Source organism: Sciurus vulgaris (assembly GCF_902686455.1).
Source record: "Sciurus vulgaris genome assembly, chromosome: 15".
Classification (NCBI taxonomy): domain Eukaryota; kingdom Metazoa; phylum Chordata; class Mammalia; order Rodentia; family Sciuridae; genus Sciurus; species Sciurus vulgaris.
This window is the reverse complement of record NC_136476.1, coordinates 86,912,710-86,938,632: the sequence shown is the minus strand read 5'-3', so window position 1 is coordinate 86,938,632 and position 25,923 is coordinate 86,912,710. Positions and strand designations below refer to the sequence as shown.

At 54.8% G+C, this 25,923-nt stretch overlaps 1 protein-coding gene across 1 annotated transcript in view; it reads left to right on the top strand.

Moving 5' to 3' along the window:
• DDX31 (DEAD-box helicase 31) overlaps positions 1-25,923 on the top strand; it is a gene marked incomplete at its 5' end in the record, with an annotated part of 57,363 nt that overhangs the window by 26,107 nt on the left and 5,333 nt on the right. Inside the window, 5 exon segments of the mRNA XM_079111703.1 lie at positions 611-661; positions 2,143-2,282; positions 6,120-6,198; positions 11,913-12,024; positions 17,404-17,572. Of these exon segments, the coding sequence (XP_078967829.1) occupies positions 611-661; positions 2,143-2,282; positions 6,120-6,198; positions 11,913-12,024; positions 17,404-17,572 (551 nt within the window).

The following is a 25,923-nucleotide window of genomic DNA, read 5'->3' as shown; positions in this document are numbered from 1 at the left end:
TTGAAGAGAGAAAATAAAATCTCAGTTGCTTTTGGTGTCTCGGCTGTCTGGTTCAGCCTCTGCAGTGACTAGCATGTGTGGTCTGCCTTCTGACCTAGCGCTCAGAAGGGTCAGCAGCGCACTCCACTTTGGGCCTGACGCACAGTCCTGGGGACGCTTGGCGCTTGCCCCTCCCAGCAAGCCCCTTGAGTAGGGTGTTTCAGAAGCTTGCCGCGCAGCCTTACCGCTAGTGTTGCTGGGAGGGAGGCCGGGGTGGCAGCCCATGGACGCTGCTTCCCAGCGGCTCTTCAGAGGGAACGTGAGCTTGGCTTGGGGGTCATCCCTCCATGATGCGTTGGCAGTTGTGGCTCAAGTCCTGGGCTAGTTGGCAGGGGCAGCCTTACAGCAGTGACCTGAGTTATTAAAGCACTCTGCCAAACTTGCCACAAAGAATTTTTAGCCACAGAGAGACTTGAGTGGGTCCCCGACCACTCAAAGCTGTGTGTCGAGTTGTGTGTGTGCGGGTTGTGGGGTGAGTGAGTGTATAGGGTCGTATGAGGGAATTGGATATATCCGTGACCCCCAGAAAGTCAAGAGGCTCCTCCTAAATCTGGCTTTTTTTTTCTTGAAGGATGTCGCAGCTCGTGGCTTAGATCTCCCACAAGTCACGTGGATTGTTCAGGTAAGTTTTTAGTTGTTCAGGTGTGAACTTGAGGCTGGAATGTGTGATCATGAGCAGATGCATTTGCCTTAAGTAGAATAATTATTATCACCCTCTTGGGCGTCGCCCTGGTAACCAGGCAGCAGCCAGCCTTATCTGCAGCGTCTCCTGGTGTCGTTCCTTAACCCAGCCCACCGCCCTGCTGTGGCAGAGCAGCTCTGCTGCTTCCAGACTGATTCATGTCACAAACTAAAGCTTCAACAGTCTGAAGATCACCCGAGTGACCTGTGCCCCTGGGAGGCCTCCTTGTGTCCAGAAGGAGATGGCTTAGCTGTCCTGAGAGCCCTTCCCGTGTGCATTGACTGCAGGGAACAGTTAAGTCCCCAGTAGCATCTTACACATACCCCTAGCCATGGACGCTCTGCCAGAGGGTACAGTTGTCAGCTCTAGTCTGGTGGGTTTGCTTCCTCTTTTTCTTTTGTTAGCCTGCAAAATGGTGTTTTCAAGCCCTTCTGTGTGGGGCCAGAGGACACTGCCTATTTATGTGAGTTATGGCTTATTCACATTTTAGTGGAACTGCATGCCTGTGTCTGGCTGGGGATCTGATCTGTTTGTCACAGATAATCACTTTGGGAGTAGAGGCATTGTGTCTTCTTTCCTGCTGGCCACAGAGTGAATGGAAGATGAGAAGGAGAGGATAATTTTAATGTGCTGGAGGCCAGACACAAAATTGATCACGGAGGGTCTTGTATTGTGGATATTGATTGGGTTAAGGTGCCTGGCCTCCTGTAGAGCGTGCTCACGTTGGCTCTCTGATCTGTGGTCATGTAGCAGCAGAGAAAAAAGTGAAGAATGAGTCTGTGGTCATTTACCTTTAATGATGACCGTTACTGCCCTCAGTGACAAAGATGCTGTGCCCTGTTGCTGCCGAGTCAGTGGGACCCTTTTTCCTGAGTCAGGAACTCTCCCAGGAGCAGGAGCCCGGCTCCGCCCCCCACCCCGTGGAACTGCAGCAGGGTGGTGGGCTCACTGGGGCCAGCAGCAGAGGTGGACTCTGCCAGCACCACGGCCAGCCCCTTCCTCTCCAGGCCACCCGGGGTCCTCTGCTGCTGTCTCCTGAGGAAGGAGGCCAAGGTCATGTGGCCATCCTGGAGAAGCCTGCCCCGCCTGCCTGCACCCTCACCTTGCACAGTCCCTCCGTGAAAAGGTGCACACAGGAAAACAAAGAGACCTGTGGAGAAGTAGAACTAAAAAGGAGATACTGGGATGGGACGCCGTCTCATTTGTCTGGGACTTGGCCACCGTTCGCTTGGCGTGTCGGAGCCTGTTACTTCAGTGAGGCCAGGAGTGTCAGGGTGGAGTGACTTCACCTGGTTGTTAGGGTGACCATAGTGCCAGGATCTGATTCTTGGGGTACCTGGAGACAGGTGCGGGGTATTGCACTTCCAGTTAATGGCAGCACGCTGACCTGGGAACGTCTTCGTTTTTGTTGCCCTGTGTAGTACAGCGCCCCGTCTTCACCTGCAGAATACATCCACCGGATTGGAAGAACCGCCCGGATTGGCTGCCGAGGGAGCAGCCTGCTCATCTTGGCTCCTTCGGAGGCAGAATATGTCAACTCGTTGGCTGCTCACAAAATCAAGTGAGTCAGAAGCCTGCTCCGGTTTCGGCTGATCTCACCTAATTAACTTCCTGTCGCCTTTTACAGTGCATGGGCCTTGTAAGCTGCCGAAGAGCCATTAACCCTTGTGATCCCTAAATGAGTCCCAGAATAGCCAGTGGCAAGAACTAAAGCCCTTAATGCCATCAGCACCTGACAGTTTCCATTGTGTTGCCAGCGGAGTCAAGGATCTGTTGCACTTGGCTTCTCCTGAAGACCATCCTGTGTTGGTTTCTCTGACTCGGAGTGAGCGTGCGCAGCCTTCCGAGCCAGCTTCTCCAGACCCTTTCTGTTCCCAGTCTTCATTTCTTGTAGTTAATGTTTGTAACTTCAAAGTTGATTTGTCTTTTAAGACAGTAATGCTTCTTATCTGCATATGGATAGTTCCCTTCCCCCAGGAAAGTAACCCTGGGGGAATCTGGAGGCAGTTGAAGGGCCCTGACTGCAGGCTGCAGCCGGGATTCCCAGCCACCACCATGGTGCAGCATAGTGGGGCAGCAGACCTCAGGCCTAGGGGGCCAGCCCTGGGCGGCAGACTGGGAGTAGCAGGGCAGCCCGTGGATTGGCCGTGTCTTCTGTCACGCCTGCGGCACCTGCAGCAGCAGGTTCCAGTGATGGGCTCCTAAAGGTGTGCATTTTCAACGCAGACGTGCCCCAACACAGCGCCGTGATGGATAAAGGTATTTCCGGAAACACAGGAAGAGCCATACGTCTGCCCGAGGTGGCAGGACATGGCACAGGCCGCCCCCAGACGCAGTCGCAGCTCACGGAGCTCCACTGAGAGCAAGGCTGCTCCGGACGCGTGTCTCTCTGCTGCTGGCTGCCAGGGCTGCTTCCTGTTCTTCTGTGCCCCGCCTGAGGTTTTATGTAAAACAGCAAATAGCACTATGTGACTTTTCCCCCTGAAGTACAGAGGTGGAAAAATGGCACTGTAGTTGTTTACTATTGTAAAGTGTTGAAGCAGATGGGGGACCAGGACCAACTGCAGGCCACCCCCTTGCCAGTGCTGGGTATCTGCTCCAGCACTCCCCTCCTGCTGCCAGCCCGCAGAGCCCTCCCTCGCAGGCTAGTGAGACTTTCAAACCCTTTCAAAGCCATTAGTGTGGACTGAGGCTTGTTCTCAAAACCCACCTGCCTCCTTTGGTGACCAGAGCTGGGCAGGAATCTGATCCTGGGGATAATCATAGACTTTGGATTTTTTTCTTCCTAACTTGTTATTATCTTGATACAATCTGTCATTGAAGGAGTGGTTTTGTGTTTTAGGAAGGTGTGCATATTTTTTCTTATTTATGAGAGAAATCATACATAAATCAGTTGGTGGCATCTCCCAGGCAGAGGTGCTTAGGAACTGCTGGCTGGGTTGCGGTGGAAACCCACTGTTGGAGAAGGGTACTCTCTTCTTCTGCTCTAGACCTGTGGTTGCCTTTACCTGTACCCCTTGGTGCCTGGTCTGCTTGTTCCCTGTGCCCATTCACATCAACTCAGTCTCCTTGGGAAGCAGGGTCCAAGTTGCAGACCGCAGGGATGCCCAGTGCCCAAGTGAGCAGCGTGGCTCTTTTGTGGTCCTGATTTTTTTTTTTTTTAATAAACACATTCAATTCAGTTGCTTGAAGGGCTCAGACATAGAGTAAAACTGGAGCAGGAGAGTAGTGTTCAGCACAGGCAGGAGCTACCGTGGACCAGGTACAGTCAAAGACATGACAGGTACAGGTACCCTTGGTGGCGTGTTGTCTGGAAAGCAGAGTGCCAGCATGATGTGGGACTCTGCACCGGGCTCACTGAGCAGGGCAGGGCGTTGGGAAGGCTGCCTTGGGCTTGCCAGAGGGAGAGCCAAGCTTCCAGGGCTGCCCTGGAATCTCACAAGGAGGCTGGGTTGGCCAGCCAGACCCCTGCTTGAGGGAAGGCCACACACTCTGTGTGTATGGGTAAACTGTTTCTTTGACTTGATACAAGATAAAATAAAACCTCCTGAGAACTAGTTGCAGAGTGCAGTGGGAAGGTGCAGACTGGAACATTCCTGGAGTCCAGAAGGCAGGCTCTAAGCGTTAAAAGGAGGTGGAGGAGGAGAAAGGAGCCAGGCGGCGGGATGCTGGGTGGCTGATGAATTGCAGGGAAGATTCAGGAAGGCAGCAGAGGCTCTCGGCAGCAAGGGCAGCTCAGCAGATTGCCGCCTGCCTTCGTGGAGGGACACTGTGGAGCTCGCAGACTGAGCAAGAGACAGGTGCCCCAGGCCGCTGCCACCCTGCCTGCATGCCCCGGACTGCTTCGGCGTCCTTTCGACTTCTCCCTGTTTGCCAGCTCCCTGACTCTTCCTACTTCTCCTTTAAATGTGTTGATAATGACAGTCATTGTCACTTTATTAAAATGAAAATGCATTGTCAAACTGTATATCTTAGATCAGGCATAAGACAGTCCCTGAATTTATTTATTTTTCCATCTCTTTCCCTGGCGAGGTGGGTGATTCAGGTCTGTTGATAGGACCATAAATAATCACCGTAGATTTGCTTTGTTCCTCAGAAGCAGTGATTTCTTAGAAGTATAGGAAGCGGCCCTTTGAAACTTAAATTACTCTGCTTCCTTCTCGGTTCCTCTGCGCCTAGGGCACGCAGCCGCCTGGCACTGCCGTTGGGGCTCCAGGTGGGTGCGTGAGCCGTGCCCCGGCTGGGATGGCAGTGCTTCTGTGTGGCTGCTGTCATTGCTCGTATCCCTGGCTCTGGGTGGCATCCTTCTTTCTTCCTGTTTCAAGATTTTGCTCCAAGTTGAGTTTCTTTTCCATTTGTATCCCTCCCCACCCCAGAGAGGACGGTGAGGAGGGGAAGCAAGGACAGTGAGCGAGGTTGAGAGAAAGGAGGGGCTGCTGGCACCTCAGGGCTCCCCAGAGGGAGTGGGAGCAGCCTGGGTTGCTGTGCCCGCCTCTGCCCTCTGTCTCGACCTCTCCTCTGTGGGGTGGGGGCTGGGGAGCTGTGGCAGTCTCAGGCAGTGGCATTTTTGTTGTGGCCTTATGGGAGGATCTTTGGGAAGGAGAGGACTGCCTCCTGTTGCAGAGGCTGCCTCCTGCTGAAGTCTGCTGGTACGTTAAAAAAAACGTACAACAGATCATTCGGTTTTTTATCTGTTTTCTCCACAGAACTGCTCCTTCCCATCCCTTTCTCCTGGGAAGTAGCATTTAGAGTTCACGTGGCCCTCTCTGACTGCGGGTCTGTGTGTGCTCCCTGCTTGGGGTGGTGGCCTGCAGTCACAGATGCAGTATGGGCTTTCCAAGTTTCTCTCTGGTTCTGCTCAACTTTTGTTCACAAGGGAAACCTGGTTCTGGTTTTAGCAGTTTGTAGGTCTTTGGCCCTCACCCTAAACTTTTAAGAGACAGAGTAGTGACCACTCTCCATGGTAGGAGCGAGAGCAAAGGTGCTGAGCACAGGGACTGGGCCACTGTCACCCACCGATGAGTGTTCGCCCAGCGTGCAGGTCATGCCTGCCCGCCCGCATGCCTTTCTTCTTCCTTCCACACTTCCCTGGATACGCACTTCATCATCTGCTCGAGTCGGGTAGGACTTCAGCTTGCAAGCCTCCTTGTGTGCTGTTCAAGATTTATTCGGAAATGATGGCACCGTCCCTCTGAAGGAGGTTCTGAATGCGAGCTGTCTTCCGTTCAGAGAGGAGGGCAGTTGCTGGACACTGTAGCTGTCCCTACAGTGTCATAGAGGTCCCTTTGTGCATTAATTGGTGTGACGATGGCCGGTTTTATGCACCTCAGTCTTGGGTTTTTTTGTTTGTTTGTTTTAAGAGTGCAGTGTTTATTTTGATATGCATTTCCTTTTACAGTATTTCTGAGGTTAAGATGGAAGATATTTTGTCCATTCTGATAAGGGACGATTGTTTTAAAGGAAGACGAAGAAACCAGGTGAGTCTTGTTTACTGTGTTTGCTGCTGACAGCTGCGGCTTGCGTCTTGACGGGGGATGGTGAAGGCTGTGTGGGGTGCTAGCTTTCTTCTCTTAAGCAGAACATGCATCTCGAGGATCACGATCATCAGAAGCGGCCAAGCCTCAGCTGTCTTCCTCTCTGAGCTGGATGCATGTGCTGCTCTCGTCCAGTTAATGGGCTTCAGTTTGTTCTGGAAGTCTGCCAGGTGGCAGCAGGTCCCCAGAACCGGTCAGGGACAGCGTCACAGCTCCGCCCCAAGGGTCCCTCTCCCAGGTCACCTGTGAGGGTGATTTAACAGACACGCCTGTCCAGGACAGTGTGGCAAGGGGAAGGCCTCTGCCTGCCTTCAGACGCACTGGCTCTCTGCTGCGACTTGTGGTGCTGCCACACAGATCGCGCTTTCCTGCGGTTCTGGGTGGAGGCTCCGGGTCGTTCCGGGCCCCCGAGCACCCTGCACTGCTGCCTGCAGTCCCCATCCTCCCCAGCCCTTCATTCGGTGCACCTGGGTATAGTGTCACTGGGTGTAGGTTTATCAAATGTGAATTTCTTGACTCTCTCACATTTGGTTTTTTATGCCTGAAGATAGAGTGGACAGTCGGAGTCGTTGGTGTGTCTTTACACGGATCACTCTTCTCCCTAAGACGGGGACTAGATCTGACTGGCCCTGACCTGAGTTCTAAGTTGATCTGATCAGAGGAAAAGGAGATGATCACGAGGTCCACTGCTGGCATGTGTATTTGGGACCTGGGACTCTGCTCAGTTAATGTGCAGATCCCGTTTAATCCCCCAGCTGCCCTATGAGGTCACCTTTTTCCCAGTTGACGGTGAGGCAACTGGGACTTAGGTGAGGAGCTTTCACAGGGCAGAACAGTGCTCACTGGTCCTTGTGGGACCTGAAACCAGGCAGTTGAGCTTCCCAGCTGGCGTGTGTAACTGTGCCACGTGCCTGGCACACTGAACCAGAAGGACAACCTCTGCTTTGCTTTGGAGTATGGGGATCAACCCAGGAGCCGCACGTGTGCCGAGCAAAGGCTGTACCTCTGAGCTCCATCCCAATCCCTGAATGGCCTTTTAGATGAGGCAATCTTAGCCACTTCTGTGGATGTGAAATCTGGTCAGTAATTGGTACCACAACAAAGATTGCAGTGACCAAAAGGAACTGTTAAAGACGCAGTTGATCAACAAGTTGTTTGAGCGATTTTTTCTCATAAAACATCCCAGTTCTGCTAGACCCCAGGCCGAGCGTCAGCAGCTCACTGGAGTGTGGCCGGCACCAGGTAGACGCTAACTTGACTTGCTTTGTTCCTTGCAACTACTGCAGGTTCTCGCATAGGGTTCTTGTCGGCTTCAGTGTCCCCACGATGCTTCACCATGGCTGCAGTTGGCTCTGTGGGATCCGCAGGGAGTATGGGGTGCTGCCGAGCCAGCATGGCACAGTGGTTGGGGCAGGGTCTTATGTCAGACTCCCCTCTGTCGCCAGCTGTGAGGCTCTGGCAAGTCATGGGCCTTGCTAAGCTGTGTGGCATCAGGAGACAGTAGTGCCCTTTTCACAAGGGACGCAGAGGACTGGGTGGGTACAGTGCACAGCCCTGAAAGAGCTGTCCCTCACTGCTGTTGATGTTGAGGCCACCGAGGAGGTAGCAGGCATAGAGTTAAAGCCCAGGCCCAGTGACATGAGTCCCAGGGCCCTTTGTATTTTTTGCCATTTCTTAATAAGTGGAACATTCGCATCTGCCTGCTCTCCAGAAACAAGAGCCAGCAGGGAAACTGCAAAACGAGAGCGGGAAAGTTGGCTCCCACTTGATCACACTCCTCCCGCTGCAGACCGACTTTGGTTTCGGTTTTTATCTGGGAACACAAACTCTGTCCCCAGGGAGGTGAGCATTGTGTCCATCCATAGAGCCCTTCCTGAAGGACACGTCCCCAAGCAGGGAGCGCAGCAGCTGCGTTCCCTCTGCCCTTTCAGCAACGGGCCATGCCATTTTTTTTTAAACATCTGCCCTTCTGTGGCCTCGCAGCATCAATTCTTCTTTAAGCCTTTTCCCTGGCGAGAGGCCAGCCCCAAGGATCCCCTGAGCCTGAAGGAGCTGTTGTAAATCTCAGGGAAGAGCGTCCCGAGTCGCCAGACCTGCGTGTGAACCCCTGCCTCTCAGCTGGTGGCTCTGCGGCCCAGGCACCCTGGGGAGGGAGTGCCCGCACAGAGCCCTGCCGTGAGCCGAGGGCTCATGCAGCCGGGGCGGAGCGCAGGGGTGCTGGCCCGATCTGAAGGTCAGACCTGCCTTAGCACCTCATCCAAGTCCTGCCGTGGGGTGGGAGCGAGCTTAGGTGCCCACTTTAGATGTGGTCTTCGTTTTTAAAAAGAAAAAATACTGAGCAGGGTAGGACTTTCACTGACACTTAGAAAATTAAATCAATCATACTGACTTCCAGATTTCATGCCAATGAAGAACTGGATTATGGGACCACGTTTAACTTGAATTAAAAAAAAGAAAAATTAACTTAGTTACTAATTACACAGATCCAATCCTGGGAAAGTGCTGCATGTGGGCGCTCAGTGTTGGTGGTGGGCAGAGTGAGGCAGAGCTGGACACGGCCACTCAATCTGCTCTGCTTGAGACACCCCTCGTTGCTGGTGCTTTGCTTGTGGCACCAAGTGCCCAGCTTGTGCCAGCAGTCTGGCCCTCTGCAGAGAGCTCGGCCCTGGCTGCAGCACCCTCCTCTGCTCCCAGCTTGACTAGAGTCCATGGTGAATGTCCCTTTGGCACACATGTTTTTGGGCTTCTGTGAACAGAAAGCAAGTGAGTGAGGCATCTGTAAAATGTATATTTCATATTTAGGTGTATGAAATATACATAGCTTCCTCTTGGTGTGTGAGTGTTCACCCACCTACAAAGAGAATAAATTTGATCTTTCAACCTGACTGGGAGGCACTCAGAAGGTTCTGGGGACCGTGGGGTAAAGCTCAGCTTGGCAGGCGAGTGATTAAAACAAAACCGTTCCATTTAGTTAAAGATACCTTGGAAGTGGGCGATGTTGAGGCATGGGCCGCGACACTCGGCTTCCTACCACGGCCACCTCTGAACTGCACCCAAAACTCCAGCCCAGTTACCTCGGGGCATCTGGTGCTTCTCGGTGGGTGTGAAGTTTGCACCACCAGTGTGCACGCCCAGCCTGTTTTTCTCACAAGTTTTTTGCCCTGTGAGATATGCCTACAGACTTACCCTGACAACAGAACTGTCGCTGGCACTGTGAGGTGTTAAAGTCGGATCTGAACCCTCGCTCGTCCTTTCTGCTGCTCTGCTCTTTCCAAGATCAGCAGGGTGTAGAGACAGGCAGATAGTGCGGATGGACAGTTGGAAGTGTGTTTTCCTACACTACCCGTGGTCTGATGGCCGCAGGTTGGCTTCGTTAACCAGCTCCGAGTGCGGGCCAGGGGCGTGTTAGGACGTCCACGTGCCCTCAGCTTTGACCGCCTCTCCTCACAGCCACCTGCCCGTCTGGGGTGGAGGGGCTGTGCAGCTCTGCCCTGTCTTCGATCTCCATGCAGGCTGTCCCCCCGGAAGACAGCTGAAAAGCACTCATTGGTTCTCAGGAGGGCGATCTTAAAGTGTTTCAGCAGGTGGGGGTGGGGAGAGGAAGACGTGCTTTTCCTAAGTACGTTATGTTTTCTGTCATTAACTTTTTCTTATATTTTACTAAGACTGACCTCATCATTTCAAATATGTGAACCTAGTTTGATTGTTTTTTCCCCTACGTGTTTCAGTTGTGTACATACTTACATTATATGTATATATGTGTGTGTGTATATATATATATATGTATATATATATATGGTGGAGGTTTTTTTTTTTTTTTTTGGGTTGGGAAGAAAAGATGCCTCATTTTGAAACCTAAAGGGGGGAATAAGAAAAGCCCTTTGTAATATATTGCCATATTATCACTAAATCCCCTGACAGTTGTGACACAGAAGCAAGTCACCTGTCACTTAAGCTTGAGGTCTCTTTAATTTTCTCCTGGAATTCGCACCAGGCTGTCTTTAATTTGAGGCCTTTATTGGAATTCTGAACCTCCCTGCCTCCCTGGCTCTCAGATCTATTCTGAGAGCTGTTACAGAATGTATACAGTAACCAACAGAAGGGATTGGAGCGGGCTGCAGTCTGTTTACTTAACACTCCAGAGGGATTCTTGTGCTTATTCGGTCCTGGCTGCCCGGCTTTCAATATCGCTTTGACAACCACTCTGCCCTTCTCATTAATTTTAAACAGTTAAAACACAGGAAAAAGAGGAAAAAGTTTTCATTATTAAAGTGCTTTACTTTTTAATAACAGAGGATTCTGTCCGCCAGGGGAAAGGGCATCCTCACTAATTTCACATTCATATTAAAAGAAAAGGACGCAGGCAAGGTGACAGTGGTACTGCTGAGGTGGCTTTAACGAAAAGAGGGCAGCAGGAAGAGTTTGCATTTCACATCCGTTAAGGGGGGGTCCTTGTTAATGACAATAGCAAATGTCCACTTTGGTAACACAGCTCCTAAGTGACTCTTCTCTTGACATGCTAGCAGATAGAACCCTTAGGGGGACCACGTACCGTGAAATCAGCTAGACTGTCATCAGCCAAACGGGTAGCAGGGGCGATCTGACTACACTGCACACATTTCCAGTTGTTAAGTCTCTATTAATACGGAGAAGAGTGTCGAGCCAGAGAGTGAGCCTCCTGCTTCGCCCCGAAAAGTGAAAGGGAGCTGTGGGTGTCCAGGTCGGGTCAGACACAGGCACTCACGCCCGGAGCTCCAGGGGTGAGGGTGGCAGCCTAGGGCACTTGTGCTTTTCCCTGCAGGCTGTGTGGGCTGGGGTGGAAGTAGAGCTGCACGCACGCGGGGGCGCCACTCCCGCGTTTGGCAGCATCTGCCTGTGGCCCTCACTGGCCTGGGGAAGCTGTGCTCTTAGGTCCCAAGCCAGTACGTCCAGTAGCAAGCATCGTGTGTGTGTCAGATGAGGAGACAGAATTCACTCCTTCTTAGTGGAGACGTTTTAAAAGTAAATCTTTTCTCTGGGATTATGAAAGATGAGAAGGAAGTAATTTCACCCTTCTCCATCTGTGAGTCTGTCGTGGAAACGGTCCCACAGGGGCCCAGGCTCACTGTGAAAGCCAGCTCCTTGGTGGGCTGCAGGGAACTGGGCTCCAGGAACAAATGGGAGACTTGGAGGAGTCCAGGAGTGTGCTCCTCGAGCCCAGGACAGGCCGTGAAGGCTGGATTTCAGGCAGGTGGCTGGAATGCCCTTAAAGAGAAATTGTCATTTTCCACTGGTGAGTGGGAGGGAAGGGAGAACATTTGTAGAAGAGAAATTTATTTGAAAACAGCTTGCTTTCAGGGATGTTTTCAATGCTAAGTTGGAAAATTCCAGAGTTCTCCAATGGTCTTTGATTTGGAACATGAGTGATAAGAGGTCATGAAGAAAAGTAAGTAAATAAGCACACGGACCCAGTCTGCCCCTCGCAAAGCCATCCTCGTCTTGCTTGACTTCGACATCTTTATAGCTCCCTTTTTTCCCTAGTAATATTGAGAGGATTACCCTCGGTGGCCCCTAGGTGGTTACTGTGTGACTTTACTGTTATTAAATCTATTATAAACTGCTTCATTATGCCTGACTTCAACTCTGTCTCTCCTTTAATCCTTCCATCACCCTCCCAGAAATCCCATGCTGTCGGCCCCCAGGAAATCCGAGCACGAGCCACCGTCTTGCAGACAGTGTTTGAAGATTACGTGCACTCCAGCCAGAGGACAGTCTCCTGGGCAAAGAAAGGTCAGTGGATTTCACAGGTGACTGGGGAGGGGCCACCCCAGCAGGGTGCTCACCCAGCCTCACTCTCACCCCACCCGGGTGCAAGGGCCGGCCGGCCATTGCTGCTCGCCAGCAAAAGCCTTCAATCTCTGTAATTCTGCAGGGCTTGGAAGCAGGCACAGGAGGCTTTAAAGTGATATTAAATGTTAATTTCATTCTCCCCATTCTGTGCACAAATGAGGCTTTACCTTGGCTTACATCAGGGCCAGAGCTTTGACCCAACAACTTGGAACTTGGGGATCCATTTTCCTCTCTTTGAACACCAGGTGGAAGAGATAAGACACATCAGTAGAAATAGCCGTCGAGCTGGAAATTAGACGTGAAGCTCAGGACTGGAAGTGTTAAACCTAAGCTGTTCCTGCTCAAAGACGCACCGAGGGTTGAGCGGTGCTGTGGGGGCGTGGACCACGGACCACTCCCAGGAAGTCAGTGAGGGTGACGTGCTAGAGTGTCCAGACCCTTGTAGGAGCAGTTGACCCCCAGTAGCTGGCATTGGGGTGGGCTGGGGCAGAATGGTGGAGGGATGTCCTGGCTGGCGCTGTCTCTGTGCTGACGAGCCTTCCTCCAAGTGGAAGAAGTAGAACTCTTTCTGTTAGTTACCTACGACTTTGAGAAAAATGCTAGGCTGGCTGACCAGTGTAAGGACTCTATGGCGTCCTTTCTTTTTTGTTTTAGAAATAGGAGTATCTTTTTTAATAAACAATAATTATTGAATCAGGCACTATTCTGGGTGCTTCAGGACATGAGACCAAAACAAACATCCTCACTCTCGTGAAGCCAAAATGTTCGTGCACAAGAGCAGTGGCGAGCATGGTAGATGCCGTGAGCGCATTGAAAGGTGGGGAGGGCTGCAAAACAGCATCTGGGGAGATGAGGGGCCTCAGAGCTGACTGCCTTTCAAACAGGAGGGTTGAGCTCCACATCTTAAGGAAGGGTGCTCCCAGTGTGGGACCACCTGGGCAGCAGAGTGCAAGAGAGGAGGGTAGGGGTGAGTCACGGAGGGCGTGGAGGTGGCCTTGAGGTCAGGGTTTTGTCCTCGATGGAATGGATGTATCAGACGGCTGTGAGCAGGTGAAGTGTGATCAGACTCAGGTTCTGGAAGACAGGCAGGCCTGTGGGGAGACAGGCCCTAGGGGCCCAGGGCAGCCACCAGGAGCCTGGGCATGGAGCTGGTGTGGTCATCAGGGAGCAGGTGAATGAAATAAGTGCCCAGAGGCAGAGCACGTGCCTCACATGCCTGAAGCCCTGGGTTCCACCCCAGCACCAACCAGAAGGCCAACAAGCTAGCAGATAGTTCAAGTACCTGTTACCTACCATTTACATGCTACAAAAGCAAGATCTAGTTATCATAAAACCCAAATCAACCGCACAGGGTGGAATGTGGAATCCCAGTAATTGCCACTAATGTGTAGGATGTATCCTTCTAGTCTTTTCTCTAATACTTTCCTGTCTTAGCCTCTCCAAAAGTGAGTTCAGCAATTCATGAGGGTTTTCATAATCACCTACCTCTTAGTTCTGGAATATGTCAAGAGGAATGAAACATATGTCACAGTGTGACTTCACAGAGTTGCCACCTATAATCAGAACTAGGCAGACTCAGCTAACCAGAGTCCAGGGCCAAGGCAAAGTTGTGCAGAGGAGGAGCGGAGGCCCACACCATCATCTTTGATTTTGGTGTTGCACTTTCTGGGTACTTTGGCGAGTCTGCAGCTGATGGAGGCATCTGGGTCTTCCCAGTACATCATGGTCCATAACCCTGGAGAACGTGGTTTTGTGTTTTCTCTCATTGCTGTGACCTCATTCAAGAAACAAGCAGCTGGGTGTTGTGGCAACACCTGACCCCAGTGGCTCAGGAGGCTGAGGCAGGAGGATCACAAATTCAAAGCCAACCTCAGCAACTTGGGGAGACCCTGTCTAAAAACAAAAAATAAAAAGGGCTGGGGTTGTGACTCAGTGGTTAGCGACACTGGGTTCAGTCCCAAGTACCAAAAAAAAAAAAAGAAAGAAAGAAAGAAATGAGCAGTTACTTTTCTCCTGTTGCAAGATATTGGAGCAGGGTCACTCCCCAACATCTTATGCTTATTTTATCATTGACTGCCTCACCAGATTGAAACAGTTGGGAACAGCCAACCCTTGAGAAGATTGGTCTTGTCACCCCATTGCAGCCCCAGGCTCTTCACTGTCCTTCCCCATCACTTTGAGTTGGTCTGGGGAGACTGGGGGATGCATGCTTGTCTGCCACCTCGCAGGAGCTGAGCACCCAGCGCAGGAGGGCTGTGCCTACAGCTGGTGCCCTGCCTCCCTGTCGTGCCGCTTTGAAATCCTTTGGAACCCGCCTCATGAGTGGTGACCAGTGCTTGGAAACTGGGCCCGGTGTGCACTTGTCTCCTACGTTTTCTGGCCCAGTCACTGCTAGTGACCAGCCCTTTTGAGGTGTGGGGGGTTCCGGGACTTTAACCCAGGGGCACTTTACCACTGAGCCACGTCCCCAGCTGTTTTTATTTTCCATTTTGAAACAGGGTTTTGCTAAGTTGCTGGGCTGGCTTTGGGCTTGGTGATCCTCCTGCCTCAGCCTCCCGTGTTGCTGGGGTTACAGGTGTGTCCACCACTCCCAGCAGAAAGAGCTTTTTACTGCTGCCTGCTTCTGGCCGGAGGTCTAGGAACTTCCAGGAGCAGGTCTCCGTGTTTCCTCTCGTTTCTTGATCTCTTAGCTAGGGATTCAGGTTGCAGAGGGAATGGTGGCGTGAGTCTGAGTCGCAGGCTGCTGGCACATGGCCACTGCCCCTGCAGTTTGCTCCTTTCCATCTCGGACCCTGAGGAGCAGGATTCCCTGGGTGGTGTTTCTGCCTGTTCTTAGAAGGAACGCTTTTCGACCCAGAACACCCATACCAGGGATGGCAGGTCTCCAGGGAACAGGGCAAGCTGGGCCCTTTGCCAAACGTTGTGTCTTCAGGAGATCAGCAGCCTGCCCACTTCCTGTGTCCTCTGGTAATGGTCACTGTTGACGTCAGGTGGGACTGTGTGAGTGCCTCTCCCCACCCGCCTCATACCAAAGGGTGTCCTGGGGGGCCGGGGTTGGCCTTTGGCTGCAGCGTCCTCCCTGCCTGCCACCTTCATCCTAGGAGTCACTGTGGGATACCCCCATCCCTGATCCAATGTCAGGGATGAAAGGGGCAAATGCCCACGTGGGTCATGTTAAGTATATTCCCCTTAAGTGGTGCACCTCGGATGGTGTCTGGAAGCCAGGATCCGCAGTGACTGAGTACTCAGCCCTGATTGCCTGGAGCTCTGTCGCCCCAAACAAGCATCCCCAGCTCCTCCTCCACTTCCTGCATTGGTTCCACAGCCCTGTTGCTTCTGCACATTCTAGACACTGCCAGCACAAATTGCTTCTGCCCCAGCTGCATCAGAAACCCCTGCCTCTGAATGCTCCTGGTGCAGGAGTCCATGCCAGGACCACCCACTCGTGCTGTTCCCAGTGGGGTGAGAGCCTGGAGGATGAGGACCCTAGTGAGAGATGCTGTCTGGGGAGGAAGCACTTGCCATGCTTGGCAGATCCCACATCCCTGTGAAGCTGTGTGCCGGGCACCTGCATCTCCTGGAACAGACATCCTGTGCTGGGCTCTAGGGTTGGTGTAAGGAGGAACGGGTGGGTGGGGTGGGGTCTGGGGCGCGTCTGCCCGTGCAGAGGTGTGATGGGAAGTGAGGAGGCCTGGGGCCAGCACTGGGGATGGTGTTTTTTAAAGCACAGGCTCTCGCTTGGCCTGTCTCCACTGGAGTTTGTAGACCAGAGCAAGGGTTGGTGCTGCAGGAAGGGAAAGGAGTGGCTCCCCTCTTCACCGTTGCCAGGGTGGGGAGCTTCCTCCCCAAGGACGTGGAGTGTGTGGCTCTGTGGCTAGGAGCCCGGTGTCAGAGCCCTCCAGGCAGTGCGGTCCATTTGAAGTGTTAAAGATTCTCTTTGAAAAAGCTAGTCCCTGGTTATTAAAAAGGGAGTGAGCATGGATTTAAGAGGGGTGCAGAGGAGTTGCCGTGGTTATTATTTCTTATCGATTGGGAAAAGGAGTTCACTTTGCTCAGTAAATAGAGCTTTGATGGATTCCCAGGATCCTTCCAGGAGCTGATCTGTTAAAATGACACTTTTTATTACTGTTCATAAACGCCGATCTCCAGGTGCTGCTGGGATATTGCATCTAAGCTGTGGGCAAACTTGTCAGTCCAGTGGCTCAACAAGCGAGGTGAGGGGGGCTGGCAGGTGCTGCCTCCTCATCCATGCAGGGCTGGGCTCTGGCTTGCCTTGGGGGAGGAGGATCTGGAAGGACAGCAGAGCAGGTGGTGGCGGGACGCAGAACATGCCCCTCCACCCTGCTGGCATGAGCACGGGTAGGCAGTGGTCTCCAGTGTTACTGGGAGACGGTCGGGAGCTGCACAGGAAAGTCTTTCCCAGAGGAGTGTTAAGGTGCAGCTAGTGCTCCGGGCCCTGGGTCTGGCTCTTGGCTGGCTGGAGCCAGGGTCCAGAGTAAGCACCCCATTCATTCCTCACTTTAAGTGGGACTGTGGCTCTCCTGATCCAACACTGGATGACTCTTACCTCGTGGCTGCCATCAGGGCAGACTGTGTCCTGAACTGGTTTAGATATTTAATCATTTTCTTTTAAAAATTCTTTTCTCATTTCCTTTTCTATTTCGTTTTTATATATTCTTTGAATGAGTTAGACACGCTGTGTTGGTCAGTCCTGGACACCTCTGGAGTGAACTTTGTTCTGAGGTCGGTGGGCGTGTGGAGAGCTGGGTGGTGGTGGGTGTGGACAGGGCACTGGGAAACCATGTCTGTTCGCAGTGAGCATGTGATGGCCACAGCGAAGCCTTTCCGGCTTTCTGAGGTTTGACATAGATGCATTCACTAATGCAGCAAAGTCAATCAGGAAAATAATTCCCTCATAGAGCAGTCTGACAGTTCCCTGTTGACCAGTTCTTGGTTTCTTCGCTCATTCTCACTTCATTCATTTATATGGCATTTGTCAATACCTGTTGTGCACCAGGTATGCACTGGGTCCTGAGACCACGACCCAGAAAAGAACAGGATTATCACAAACTCTGCAGTAAAATCAGAGATTCTGTTGGGTTTATTCAGGTAATAATTGTGACTACAGTTGTTTGTTTAGGAATTTTAAAATTCCCCGGAAGTGCAGGTTTCGGCTAAGTATATTATAACCATCCTGGTTGGTAACCATCCTGGTTGGGTTCTGTTGCCTGGCAAGATAAAGACCTGGGGTACCCAGCAGTCTGGGTCAGCTGTGGGACTTCAGGACCCGTCCTGACAGCCTCCCTCCCTCCCTCCCAGCCCTGCAGTCCTTCATCCGCGCCTACGCTGCCTACCCCAGGGAGCTGAAGCACATCTTCCACGTCCGATCCCTCCACCTCGGGCATGTGGCCAAGAGCTTTGGGCTCAGAGATGCGCCCAGGAATCTCAGTGTCGCCACTGTGAAGAGGAGGAAGGCAAACCTGAAGAGGTAAGCGAGCCGAGTTCTGTGTGATGGCTGACCGTCTCAGGTAGTGGTGAGCTGGCTCAGTGTGTCTTCATCTTTGCTTTTTGTGGTAAACTGTCACTAGTATCTGCCTATCTCTGTGTAAGAGCTCCTGGAACAAAAGGAAAAATTCCTGATCCTACAAAGTTCAGTGGTGTCTATTAGGCCTGCTCGTAGTGGGACCGTGGAGCACAGAGCCCTGTTAGGTTGTCCTCACATCCTGGTGGAGGGCTCAGGGCCTTGCAGATGGGAGCCTGGGACGTTCCACCCTGCACTCCTGGTGTGTTCCATGATCAGCCCTGGCAGCAAGCCCTGTCCTCCCAAGGTGGGAAGGGCGAGTGCCAAGCCTTGGGCTCCAGGAGCCCAGGACACCCAGGCGCGCAGCTCGCTAGCCCCAGGGGTTGACGCTGGGCTGGGCCCCACATGTAACTCTCCGTGGGACCAAGACGCCTCAGTGTGGAGGGCTTGCAGCATCCTCTTTCCCCCAGAAGAGTGTGTCCAGAATGGCGAGAGCTGGAAAGAGGAAACTGGAAAGGGCTGCTGCCCCGTGGCCAGGCTGGGCTCCGCCCCACACTGAGTCCAGCACACGGTGCCAGGACGGTTGCTCGGCAGACTTCCTTAGTAAAAGTTGCTGTCTTCTCCTCAAAGATGAGGTGTTCTCTGAGCACCAGGCCTGTCCCCTTGCTGTAGCTGGAGCTCTGGAGACCCTGCCAGGGCTCTGCAGGGAGCCGGGCGCAGGCAGTACACTGCTCTCTGCCCTGCGGCTGGAGGGCACACGGGCAAGGAGGTCTGGGGGCACAGAGCCTGTCCTTCTGCTGCCACATTCCAGCGTGGAATGGACGCTCGGGTGGTTCCTTTGCATCACCTCCCCCTGCACGCTAGTTTCCAGTGCCTCCTGCTTTGTCCTGACTCTGAGACCGTAGGTGAGCCTGTGCTTGGCCATGGGTCCCTGGGCAGTGTCTGCCTGCTCACTCACCAGGGAGGCTGCCCAGTGCGGGGTGTGGTCTCCGAGTGGGGCACGTGGACCTCAGTCGCACTCTGACGTGCGTTGCTCGGCGCTGGGAGCCTCCGTTGCATCACCTGCAAAAGGGAGTCCTCCAGGGGGGTTTTGGGAGCCCGCGGCACCAGCGATGGCCTTGGAACCAGTGTGCGGTCGGCCGAAGAGCTAGGAAGCAGAGCAGGTGCAGGGCGGCCCGCCTCAGCTGCCGGGTGATGCAGCCCCAGGACTGTGATGGTACCCCTGTGACTTCTTCCTCACGTGGCACCTCTCGGGTAGGACCAGGCCCTGCTCATGCTGCGAGGCAGGTGTTGGAGTCCTCACGTGCTGTGTGCTGTCATGCCCAGTGAGGGGCCAAGGGCAAGCTGTCCGCCGTCCTCCTCGCTCCACCCCAGGCCCTCGTGGCTGGACCAGGACTCAGGTACCCCAGAATTAGGTCCCTACGCTTGGATTAGGTGTCATTGCACCTGCACGTACTGTTCAATGTGCAGCGAAGCCACGAGGCTCTGCAGTCCACGGCTGACCGGCCTCCTAACTGCAAGCCTGACTGGGCAGCCTGACCACCCCGTCCTGCCACACCTCTGATGCTGGCTTCTTGAGGAGGAGGGCATGAAGGTGCCAGGTGAGGACTGTAGGCAGCAGCACCTGGTCTGTTCCTCTCTCGGGAACACCAGTAGTCCAGCATCTTATCGTTCACAGATGATCTACCTTTAGGAGTGGAAGTTGCATCAGCAAGTGTTAACCCAGATAGTAGCTGCTCAGCCCAGAGGCCTCCGTCCTGCCCCAGCCCTGGACAGTTGGGCAGGGGATTGAGGAAGCATTGTCCTTACCTTGAGAAGCCGCTAGGGAGGGAGCAACTGCCGCCTCCTGCCTCAACTGACCCTGGCTAGCAGATGGGCATCAAGACCATGATACCCCTGTGAGCGGGGGATTTAACAGGGCTTTATTCAGGGAAGAATGGGCTGATTAGCCAATAAAGAGCATGTACGATGGCGTGGGGCAGCCTTTGATGTCTGGCTGGCGCGGCAGGGAGCGGGTGGTGAGTGACAGCAGTGTGTCATAGGATTACTCTGCCGGGACAGTGCCGCTCTCTGTTCTTGCCATGTCACCACTGTCTCGCCACCTCTTCTGTGTCCATCTTCGTAAGCCTGTCCCTCTGCATGCCCCCCGCCTTCCAGGGCAGGCGGGCACTCGGGGGTACAGTGAGTACTTTCTGTATCGGGCAGCCGCGTGGCTCCTGGAGGAGGGACGTCTGCAGCTGATCTGCACATGGACCGTATAATTGTGGCCAGTGTGAGCAGCAGAGAAAACCTGACAGATTGTCCACACCTCAGTCAGCTCGAGCAAATGCCAGTTTCTCCTTTTCAAGGACTGGACTGAAAGTCCTTTAAACCTCAGAAGGTGCAAAGAGTGGGGCCATGGCCACAGTTGCCATGCTGAGCCTCTTCTGCATCCATCTGTCAGAGAGGAGAATCGGTTCCCTGTGTTCTGTGAGGGGGATAAGTAGTAGTACTGGGTTGTCTGCACTTGTCCACTCTCCAGCCTACGGCGTTCACTGCCAGAATAATCGCACATCGCATGCAAACGTGTGATACCTGCTGCCAAGTCCACGGGCTGAGCACAAGGCCTCTCTCTACTGCCCCAGGCAGGAAGTTCAACTGCTAAAGTGTGAATCGAGGGCAGGGCTGAGGATTGTTGACCATCAGGCGTTTCCACGTAACATAAAAGGGACTTGGACAATCCGCATTGCCTTTACCCCTTCACTCCATCACATTTTAGAACAAAAAAATAGATAGCATCCCCAGATGAGGTCTTAATAACCAGATCTCTGTCACCTTCCAGTTCTGAGAGGGAGCAGTGTCCTCCCCCTGCATGTAGGAATACAGTCACAGGCGCTTCCCACACAGACAGGCCTGTCAGGACCGCCCCCCACCCCAAGCAGCTGTGCCTGCCGGCCCTGCGCTGCTCAGTGAGCAGGCGTGCTCCGCGGGGCCTGATGCTCAGCCCCCTCCCTCTGGAGAAAGTTCCAGCTCACCTGAGGGTCTCGGCACCTCTGCAGGCTGCGGTCGCTACCCCCGGGCAGGCTTTCAGCTTGCAGAGACCAAGGGTGGGTGCCCCCTGGGCTTCCGCTCTGCCTCCCCAATGCTGCTCTGGTGACAGCATTGTTATCAGAAGCCCTCGGTTTCCATCTCAACTCCCGTCTTTGAAAATGAGTAGGAAGACAGCAGTCTCAGTTGTTAACTGTTCCTAAAGGAAATGTTTATCTCACTTAGTAAATTTCCTCCAGCCATGCTAGCCACAGTGTCAACTGATAGTTCCCAGTTTTTTCAAATAGGGTAGATCCAGAATCAGGGGCCTCCCTGGCTGCTTCCTTTAAGGGTGCTGCACCTGGTCCCCGCACCACAGGCCTGGCGCAGGGCGCAGGACCCACACCCGACGCTTCAGGGCATCTCCTCGACCCTGCATCTCCAGGGTGCAGAAGCCCCTTTACTTCCTAGAGCGAGCACACATCCTTACGGAGCCCTGCCTGCCACATGGGGCACACAGTGGGACCCCCACCTGAAGCGTCACACGTGCTCCTCACTGAAGCTCAGCCTGGAGCTCTTGGAGCCCTGAACTTGAACTTGGCGTTTCGGTCTTTGAAGTCCTTTGCTCTGCCATTCTCTGGGTTTCACCCTCACTGTAAATAGCGAGTAAGTGCTTACTGCTCTGGTTGGAGAAGTCTGTTCCCATTAGCTCTCTGCCTCACCCCCTCTTGCTTCTCAAATCAGACTCACAGGGCATGGCACAGTGATTACGTCTGAGTTTGTTCTCACAGACATCCAGATTGAATCCTGTGTGAACCACTTATGTGCTGTGTACCGTTGGGCAGGTTACTTGACCTCTCTGTGCCTTAGCTAGTTTACCTCTTAAAACAGGGGCACTTGGACTTTACGGTGGCACCAGATACTGAGTATGAAGCATCTGCACAGTGTCCAGCACGAGACACTGTGGCACCAACCCTGTGCCTGTTGCTGCTCCCCTGCCTCCGGCACCTCGAGTGTCTCTTCAGGAACAACCCTGAGAGCACAGAACTGGGTCCCTGGGAGCGGCACAGGGGCTGCAGCTGCCTCTCCCTGGGAGCGTTGCTCTCCTAGGAGCAGCTGGCCTCCCGGATATCACGTGGTCACTGAGCAAGCCTGGAACCCCACCCGAGGTGGGACTTGCTCCACGGCTCGGAGTCGGTTTCAGTCTGCAGACAGATGGCTGGACAGCGGCTCTGGAGACCCAGGCGCCCCGTGCTCTCGCTGGGCCACCTCCCCACCCCTCCACTCCCACTCTGTCCCTCCCCTCGGTGCCGTCCCCGCTCTGGCCAGTCTCACCAGTTGCTGCACCACAGGCAGCCAGACCGCCGCACCCCTGGCCCTACCTGAGCTCCCGCTGCTCTTGCTCTGGAAACACTGCAGCTACCTCTTCCTCACAGGGCCCCCGTGGCCTGGCCTCAGCTGATCTTGAGCCTCAGCTGACCTGCTGCCCCTCGCTGTCCTCAGGTCTCCCTGACCTGCCTGAGCCTGAAGACACCCAGCCCTGCCAGCCTGTTGCCATGGGCACCTGGGGCGGCTGTGGTGAGACCTGTCCCTCCTCTCGGGACCATCTTGGGACCTCATCTGCCCTTTGCTCTGTGTGGCCCCAGCACCTACCTGGCACACACAGTAGGTGCTCAGAACGTGCTTTCAACTGACTGAGTAGAAACTGAACGCTTCCTTAATGGGAAAGAAAGAGAAAAGGAGTTGTTCTGACATGAGGGGTAAACTCCTCTTTATCATCTAGTGAACTCTGAGAACGACAGGCCCTGCCTAGTAGGGACGCTGTCCTTCCAAGCCCAGTGTGCCATTTGGCAGCAAGTCTGTCTGTCCTAGAGAGCAGATGTGGGGCCAGGGCTCCTCAGCATTCAGGTGGGCCCTGGGAAGTCCATGGTCACCTGGCCTTTGTGTGGGGCTCCCCCCAGCTAGACAGGCCAGAACTCACCTCAGCTAAGACCAAAGAGAACTGGTCAAGGCCACTGCCAGAGCTGTGACGACAGAGAGACTGGATGCAGAGACAGATCTGCACAGTCTGCTGGGAGTGCTATAAAATGCAGATGCCCAGGCCCAGCCCAGAGGCTATGGTTCAGTGGAGTCCAACATCAGGAACATGGAGGTGATCATGAACTTGACCCAGGGTGGCCCAGGACTTGAAATCACCTCCTCAGAGCAGGTGATGGGGTGTCCATGTTGGTGCAACAGGGAGGTGTTGGCTGAATGTAACTGTCCTTTAAAGAAGAGTGTGAGGCTCACACCTGCAACCCAGCATGCAGGCTGAGGCAGCGGGGTGCAGCCCACTGAGGAGCGCCCCTGGATCAATCCCCAGCACTGCTGAAACCGTCAAGATGAGGCAGGGTTCGCCTTTTCCACGGAGGCCGGGTGTGCTGCGTGTGGTAGAGAAGAACACATCCAGTTAGGTGGTCTCTGTGCCCTGGGGGGGGGGGGGTACTTCCCACACAGTCACTCAGGTGTCTGCTGGTCAGGGCCCTCCCGTCCTGCGCCAGGTCCTCCTGCTCTGGGCAGTCAGTGCTGTGCCTGCCTCTCTGGGTGCTGGCTTAGTTACAGCTCTGCACAGGCAGACTATTACGTGGTCTTTTGCTCCTGCCGCTATTTTGGTTCCATCCGACACGGTGCACTTACCGGCTGCTGCCTCCTCCCCACCTGGCTAACGAGGCGATTAGAGAGGGTTCACAGTGACCCTGGCTTCCTCCACACCTGGGTCACCTGCAGGCCACAGGACCCTGGAGTGTGTGCTCAGTTCTGCAATCGGGGCAGGTGACAGAGCAGGGCCCCACCAGCCTCCCCCAGGAGCATACTGCAGAGTGACCCGCTGCCGGAGAAGCCCAGCCCTAGAAGTAGATTTGCAGCTGGCCCGCAGGACCCCAACTGAGGTACCTGCCGCAGAGCGCCCCCTCCTCCTAGTCCACCTCATGAAGGCAAGAGACAACAGGTCCCTGGCCCTCCTGTCCCACAGGGTCAGTGCTGACGGTCAGGGCCCTCCCAGGAGCCTGCCTGCTCTCCTCTGGGCAGCACTGCCGTGCTCCTCGGGCCCTAGCCATTCCCTCAGTCACGATCTTTCTGTTTTCATTTCTGTTCTGGTCCCGTGTCAGTGCCAGGGGTCACAGGCCCTGGGTGAGTGTCATCTTAAGGTGGAGCTCTGCACGAACTCAGGCTGCCCTCCCGAGGGGCAGTGCCCGTCCTTTCCTGTTGCTACACTTCAGGGTGTGTGCTGCAGAAGCAAGCTGGCCTGCAAGCTGTAGGGTCTTTGGCAGTGAACTCTCTAGGGTGTACATGTGGCCCCCGTGGCCGAGGCAGGATCCTCACTGGCTGGTGAGAAGTCCGGAGCCCACAGCCTTGGCACCCCCACGCTCAAGGCCTGGGCTGAGAAGCCCGGAGGCCACAGCCTTGGCACCCCCACGCCCGAGGCCTGGGCTGAGAAGCCCGGAGCCCACAGCCTTGGCACCCCCAGCGCTCGAGGCCTGGGCTGAGAAGCCCGGAGCCCACAGCCTGGCACCCCCACGCCCGAGGCCTGGGCTGAGAAGCCCGGAGCCCACAGCCTGGCACCCCCACGCCCGAGGCCTGGGCTGAGAAGTCCGGAGCCCACAGCCTTGGCACCCCCACGCCCGAGGCCTGGGCTGAGAAGTCCGGAGCCCACAGCCTTGGCACCCCCACGCTCGAGGCCTGGGCTGAGAAGTCCGGAGCCCACAGCCTTGGCACCCCCACGCCCGAGGCCTGGGCTGAGAAGCCCGGAGCCCACAGCCTTGGCACCCCCAGCGCTCGAGGCCTGGGCTGAGAAGCCCGGAGCCCACAGCCTGGCACCCCACACTCGAGGCCTGGGCTGAGAAGCCTGGAGCCCACAGCCTGGCACCCCACGCTCAAGGCCTGGGCTGAGCAGGGCAGCTCCCATGCTCCCAGCTTCCTGTGGGTGCAGATGCAGCTGGTGCCGTGGAGGAAGTTGGGCTTCGAAGGGGCACGTGCCTGCGTTTGACCCCAGCCCCAGCATCAGAGCAGCCTGCCTGTAGGGTAGGGTGACTGTTGGCTGTCCCGGAGGGTGTGGGGCAGGGCTAGGCTTGGAGCGAGTGTCCGTGACGCTGTCCTCCAGGCTGGCCCACTTCCTCTCTGGTTCGTAGCAGGAAGTGAGGACCTGTAGAGTCTGGCCCGGATCCGCCACCCTGGCCCGGCCCTGTCGCTCTGGTCCCATCATTCCTTGTCATTCCTCGTCATTCCTCGTCACTCCCTGTGGCCTGGAGTCCGTGTCCCAGGGCGTACCAGTCCAGGGATCCTGTTCTGTAGTGGCCCTGCTCGCTGCTAGAGTGCCCCAGAATGAGCTGGCTTGACCCCTGTCATTTTCCACTCTTGTCTCTAAGGGGCAGACGTCGCATGCCCGTGGTGACGGTGTGGAGTCCCTGTCCCCGGGGTGGTGCACCGGCTGTCCAGCAGTGGCGCCTTCCCTGCCCTGTCTCCTCTTGATGCTGTTGCTGAGGTTACTAGGCAACACTTCATCAGTTTGTCAGTGAATGAGCACTCAGAGGAACAGGCACCCTGCCCTGACCTGGTAAGCTTGCCAGTGTGTTTGGGGCCACCCAGCATCCTCCCGGGCCAAGGGCCGCCCGGCCCACGCAGATGCTGCCCATCATCCCCGTGGCCTGTCCTGGCCCATCCGCTGCTTGGAGCTGCCCAGGTCCTTTGATAGAGACTCTGAGCAGAAGGATGCAGGCCTGGCATCAGTGCAGGAACCGTGGCTGCACTGGTGACTGGTCCTCCCTGTTCTACAGGCAGCAGCCGTGGCCGCACTGCTGTCCATGGGGAGGAGCAGGGATTCAGACTCAGCCTCTGCTTCCAGGTTGAAACTTGCTCTCCCTGGGGGCACATGACCTTCCAGCAGCAGGTCGGTGAGGCCCAGTGGGTGTGAGCTGTGGCCCGCAGGCTGTGCTGCCTGGCCTCGTACCTGCCCTGGTCCAGCCTCTGGTCCTCTTTTGTCCTTCACTAGTCTTGTTTTTGGTGTGAGGCTGAGTCTACATTTTATCAGTCTCTGCCGGTGTCCACAAGGACTGTGCTGTTGTGTCTGCTGTGGCCGCAGGGCTCACCTCTGGGCATCTTTTGAGGCCCTGAGACCCTTGGCCAGCCAGTGTGCAGCTCTGCCCCCCTAAACCCTCGAGGGAAGGGCCTGTTGGTTTTGAGACTGGGTCTTGCTGTACTGACCATGCTGGCCTCAGACCCGCCTCAGCCTTCCGCAGCACTGGAATCAGGCGGGGCGGGCTCAGCAGGGTTCCCTT